The following is a 6,200-nucleotide window of genomic DNA, read 5'->3' as shown; positions in this document are numbered from 1 at the left end:
TATAATCATTCGAACAGTGAACACTACCCCCAAATCAGGTCCCTCAGCATAGAGGCGTAACCCCCATGATCGGGTTTTTATCCATTGTTTGTCCCGCTTTCCCTTATCGGTGAAGGTGATGGAGAGGGGGTTACACCTATTGTTACATGAATCTGGTTTTTTCCCTCGCTTGACTTCAATTAAGTCACGAGAGGCTTTTATCCAATAAGCCTGCCCTGTAGTTTCACATCCCCACTTAGCACAGAAATAAGATTCTTCCCCTCCACATTCTTTCTGGTGAGAATAACCAGGACACACATAGAAGGGGAGACGCTGAAGTTCCTCCCTCCCGCGGGTATAAGCACAGTTAAATTTTCTTGTTCTCCCACTAACTGTATCTGTAAGGGCCCGCTTACTTAGATGTAATTCTTCATTAACACTAATAGTACCTGTTCGCACTGAAAAAGCCCCATTTGCTAAGGTACAAAGGTCTACTTGCAGTTCAGGCCACCACGTCCATAAAGGGTGGTATTCAGTCGCAGTCAAGCTGGGAACCTTTGCCGCTGGGTTAGTTACTTCCCAGGTGATTTCATAAGGCTGATATGGGCTCAAGTTGGTGGCTCCAAAAACTGGAGCCACAGCTATGGTTGTGGCAAGAATGAAAGAACAAAGTAAAAGCAAGAACATAGTCACAGTCTGCGGCGGCAAAGCTTGATCTTCAGTGGGTTGTCCTTAGACCTGTCCACTCTCCAGGCAGAGTCGTCTAGGGCAGGAAGCACGATGTCAGAAAGGGGTTCAGTCAACTTGGCATGGGTGTGATGAATCCAGGAGGCGATGCCGTCGACTTTGAGGGCGGTGGGTGTAGTCAAAATGACCATGTAGGGGCCCTTCCACCGCGGCTCCAAGTTACTCTGTCGGTGTCGCTTCACTAGGACCCAATCACCCGGGTGGAAGTTGTGAGGAACAGGAGGCGGGCCTGACTCGTACAGACTTTTGAGCTTAGGCCAGACTTCTCTGTGGGCCCTCTGCAGGGCCTGGAGGGAAGATAAAAGTTCAAAATCATCCACAGTTTCTTCTGTTAAAAGCCGCTTAGTCAGATCAGGGAGTATTGGAGGCGGGGGTCCCAAACATGATTTCATAAGGGGTGAGTCCCATCTTATAGGGAGAATTACGCACCCGATATAGGGCATAGGGAAGGAGAGCCACCCAGTTACCGCCAGTCTCCAGGGTTAATTTGGTTAAGGTCTCTTTTAAAGTTCTGTTCATTCTCTCTACCTGTCCTGAGCTTTGGGGTCGATAAGCACAATGCAGTTTCCAATTTGCCCCAAGTACTGAAGCCAGCCCCTGACTTACCTGTGAAGTAAACGCTGGCCCGTTGTCAGACCCTATCATCACGGGAAATCCATACCTTGGCAGGAGGTCCTCTAAAATCTTTTTAGCCACTATCTGCGCCGTTTCCCGCTTGGTGGGGAATGCTTCAACCCATCCTGAAAAAGTATCTACAAAAACTAATAGATATTTATACCCATACCTTCCAGGTTTTACTTCAGTGAAATCAACTTCCCAATATGCCCCTGGCCTATCCCCCCTTAATCTATTTCCGGATTCCCCTTTGCTATATCCTGCATTTGTTAACTTACAAACCCTGCAACTTTTGACGATCTGTTCTATCTTATTTTGTACACCTTTAATTTTAATTCCTGCTTGCAGCATCAAGTCCTGTAATTTTCTTGTCCCCATGTGGGTGGTCTGGTGGAGCCTGCACAACACTTTCTGCCCCATCAGCTCTGGAAGTATTATCCGGTTTTCAGAGTCTTTCCACCATCCATCTGAGCATTGGGCTAGTGGTTGCTGGCGAATCCATGATAAGTCCTCTTCCGTGTAGGTTGGGTCTTTTGGGAGGGTTCGTGGGCCAGAGTCTGGGAGTTGAGCAACCGTGATCAAGTCTCTCTGGAGGGCTATTTCACGTGCCACTTTGTCTGCTAAGCAGTTGCCCCTGGATACTGGATCAGATGGTTTTTGATGCCCAGGGCAATGTACGATAGCCAATTTCTTGGGTAACCAGAGGGCGTCTATCAGGGACACAATTTCTTCCTTGTTTTTAATAGATTTCCCCTCTGCAGTTAGCATTCCCCTTTCTCTGTAAATAGCCCCATGAATATGGGCAGTTGCAAAGGCATAACGACTGTCCGTGTATACAGTCAATTTTTTGTCTTTTCCCATCATTAGGGCCTTAGTCATGGCTATCAGTTCTGCCTTCTGGGCAGAGGTGCCTATTGGTAGGGGCTCAGCCCAAATCACCTCTGTCTCAGTCACTACTGCTGCACCCGCATACCTTTGACCCTGATGTAGAAAGCTGCTCCCATCCGTGAACCATACTGCATCTGCATCAAGCAGCGGATAATCTTGCAGGTCTTCTCTGAGCCCATGAACCTGGGCTAGGATTTCCGAGCAGTCATGTATGGGTGTGTCCAGGTCAGGGTCAGGAAGCAGTGTAGCAGGGTTGAGTGCTGAGGGTGCCTGAAAAATAATCCTGAGAGGGTTAAGTAATAAGCCCTGATAATGTGTGAGCCGAGCATTACTGAGCCATCGATCTGGAGGTTGTTTCAGGATTCCCTCAATAGCATGTGGAGTGACCACATGTAATTCTTGTCCCATTGTCAATTTATCAGCATCTTTTACCATTAGGGCTGTGGCTGCAATCATACGTAGGCATGGGGGCCAGCCCGCAGCCACTGGATCCAGTTTTTTTGACAAGTATGCTATTGGTCTCCTCCAGGGGCCTAGGTATTGAGTCAAAACTCCTTTTGCGATCCCTTTACTTTCATCTATATAGAGGAAGAATGGTTTAACGACATCGGGAAGCCCCAGAGCTGGGGCTGACAAGAGGGCATCCTTGATTTGTTGGAATGCTGTATCTGCTTCTATTGTCCAATTAAAAGGCTGCTTGTCTTTTGTGGCCTCATACAGTGGTTTGGCTAATTCCGCAAACCCTGGGATCCAGAGTCGACAGAAGCCAGCCGATCCGAGGAATTCCCTTACTTGACGTGGGGACTGGGGCTTTGGGATTCTTAGAACAGTCTCTTTGCGGGCTTGTGTCAACCATCGTTTGCCTTCCCTTAGGAGATAGCCCAAGTATGTTACCTCAGGTCTGCAGATTTGAGCTTTCTTTGCTGACGCCCGATATCCCAAGGTGCCCAGTGTCTGGAGTAAATCTTCTGTCCCTTGGATGCATTCATCCCAGTTTTCAGCAGCTATAAGGAGATCATCTACATATTGTAACAAAGTTAGGTTGGGATGATTTTGCCTGAACTCACCCAAGTCCTCATGTAGAGCTTCGTCAAACAAGGTGGGAGAATTTTTGAATCCTTGCGGCAATCTCGTCCAGGTAAGTTGTCCATTTATACCCTCATCAATGTCTGTCCATTCAAAGGCAAATAGCTCTTGGCTCTTTGGAGCTAGAGGCAGGCTGAAAAAGGCATCTTTTAAATCCAGCACCGTATACCATTGTCTGTAAGGGGGAAGCGCACTCAGAAGTGTGTACGGATTAGGCACAGTAGGGTGTATGTCTGCCACCCTTTTGTTTACTTCTCTTAAGTCCTGAACTGGGCGGTACTCGTTTGAGTTAGGCTTCCGTATTGGAAGCAGGGGGGTGTTCCATGCCGATCGGCAAGGACGTAGTACTCCTTGGTTCAGCAGTCGCCGGATATGGGGGGTTATTCCTATTTGAGCTTCCCTGGGCATGGAGTATTGTTTAACCCTAACGGGGTTAGCTCCTGGTTTTATTTCTATATAGAGGGCGGGCCGATGTTTAGCCAACCCAATTCCCCCAGTCTCTGCCCAGGCATCTGGAAACCGCCTTACCCAGTCTTCAATGTTTTTATCAGGGGACCGCGGCTGCTGGTGTAACCGATATTCCTCCTCCAAAGTAAGAGTTAGCATAGGTAGCAATTTTCCTTGCCCATCGGTTACCTGGGCACCTTCAGGGTGAAAATTAATTTGAGCCCCGATTTTGGTTAATAAATCTCTTCCCAACAAGGGATAGGGGCTGTCAGGTATGACTAAGAACGAGTGAGACACTTTTCCCGTTCCCAAGTCTACTGTTCTTTTGGTTGTCCAAGGGCACTTTTTAATCCCTGTAGCCCCTTGCACCCATGAGGTGCTTGTTGATATCTTTCCTTGAGGGTCAGTCAAGGCTGAATATTGAGCTCCTGTATCCACCAAAAACTGCACTGGAGTCCCCTCCACTTTCAGAGTTACCCTAGGTTCGGGGAGGGGTTCCGAACCCCGTCGCCCCTAATCATGCATTTCATCTCGGGTGACCAGGACTGATGGTCTCCTAGTTGTCCATTTACCATCTCTGGTTCTATGGTTCTTCTTTTTAGGGCAATCTCTAGCCCAATGACCTTCCTCCTTACAGTAGGCGCACTGATTCTGACCCAGATCATGCACTCTGGACTTTCCAGGTGGTGGTCGATTACTCGGGAGTCTGTTTCCTTCTTTTTCTGCTCTCCCTCCCTGCACTGCTACTGCTAATGCTTTGGTCATCTCCCTAGTAGCCCTAAGCTGCTTTTCCTCTGGTGCATCTCTGTTACTGAATACCTGCTGGGCTATTCTCATTAAGTCTTGAATACTTTTCCCTTCCAAATCCTCTATTCTTTGTAGCTTACGCCTTATGTCCGGTGCTGCCTGGTTAACAAAGCTCATTACTACTGCTGCCTGATTCTCTGGGGACTCTGGATTCATAGGAGTATACTGTCTAAATGCTTCCATCAATCTTTCTAAATAAGCTGAAGGTGATTCCTGTTTTTCTTGCATGACTGAATACACCTTGGCCAAATTAGTGGGTTTGCGAGCTGCTGCTCGGAGACCCCCCATTAGAGTCTGGCGATAAACCCGGAGTCTCTCCTTACCTTCAGCCGTATTGTAGTTCCATTCATCTTGCGGAGGCCTGGACAAGGGGAAAGAAGCATTAATTAAATCAGGGTTTACAGTGGGTTGTCCATCATCTCCTGGGACCAACTTTCTGGCTTCCATCTGGATTCTTTCACGTTCCTCGGTTGTGAACAAAATCCGGAGTAGCTGCTGACAGTCATCCCAAGTAGGCTGATGTGTAAACATGACACTATCTAAAAGGGAAATCAAGTCTTTAGGATTGTCGGAAAATTTAGCATTTTGATTTTTCCAATTATATAAATCGCTTGTAGAGAAGGGCCAATATTGAAGCCGGGGGTTGCCAGCATTGTCTGGCGGCCCAGTTTCTCGGAGCGGCAGAGCGACCGTGGAATCTGGAGCTTCTGGTCGGGAGGGGCCGGCTGCCCGCTGAGCTCGGCTCCGCGTTCGCCTTGCCAGCCCTCCCGAGCCAGTTCTTTCTTCCTCGTTTTCGGACGTAGCCGCTTCTCTCTCTTCTGTAGCCTCCGGTCCTGGGTCCTGAGGAGGAATAGGGGCTTGCATATAAGGGGGAGGATTAACAAGAAGGGGGTCTGGATCATCCTCCGGGAGAATAGGGTGGGGAGCTGTGGGCTTTTCTGACGAATCTAACTTCTTTAGGGCAAGCATCTTAGTTGTGGGGGAGGGCGGCGGTGGTAGGAAGGGAGAAAGCCAGGTTGGAGGGTTATTATCTACCAAGTTCTCCCAGGTTAAAATGTAGGGAATTTGATCTGGGTGGCCAATTTTTCCTGATTGGAAGATTTTATCTTTGACCTTTTGGATAGTTGGGAGGTGGAAGGTTCCCTCTGGGGGCCATCCCACTTGGAAGGTGGGCCAATCTGACTTGCAAAAAGTTACAAGTTTTCTTTTACTGATTTCAACTGACAAATTACGTGCTCTGGCTTGAACCTCCTCAAAATGGCTGACCATGATAGTCAAAGGGGTACTTTGAGTTTGGCCCATCTCTATAACAATTAAATATCCAACTATTGAGAGGAGAAGAGATGTAAGGGTTAGGTAAAAAAGAAACCGAGCCAGACGACGCCGATGTGGATTGGAAATGTCGTCACAGCAGAGAGCTGCCGCTGGTCGTCTATCCGGTTGAAAACCTGTTTCCTGTATAATTCCAAAAGGATGAAATGAATTTGACCATTGATTAGTATTGCTCCTTTCTATCAGGAGACCTATAGACCCGTCTTCCTCCAGATTGGAGATGAGAAGTTTGAGAGTGAGGAACGGTGCGCAGCCGCCGCCGCTGCCGGGGGATGTGGCCAGGGGATGTGGCTGGCGCC

At 48.3% G+C, this 6,200-nt stretch overlaps 1 protein-coding gene across 1 annotated transcript; it reads right to left on the bottom strand.

Annotated features, from left to right (window-relative positions):
• Positions 1 to 532: 532 nt before the first annotated feature.
• On the bottom strand, positions 533 to 5,766 carry LOC124988070 (uncharacterized). Its single transcript, XM_047557241.1, is given in 2 exon segments — positions 533 to 1,013; positions 1,388 to 5,766. Coding segments are annotated over 2 exon segments (4,257 nt in total). The 5' UTR covers positions 5,539 to 5,766; the 3' UTR covers positions 533 to 907.
• Between the last annotated feature and the right edge of the window lie 434 nt (positions 5,767 to 6,200).

The sequence above is a fragment of the Sciurus carolinensis genome, chromosome 7 (genome assembly GCF_902686445.1).
Source record: "Sciurus carolinensis chromosome 7, mSciCar1.2, whole genome shotgun sequence".
In the NCBI taxonomy this organism is placed as follows: Eukaryota; Metazoa; Chordata; class Mammalia; order Rodentia; family Sciuridae; genus Sciurus; species Sciurus carolinensis.
The sequence above is the reverse complement of the archived record's forward strand: the minus strand, read 5'-3'. Positions and strand labels throughout refer to the sequence as shown.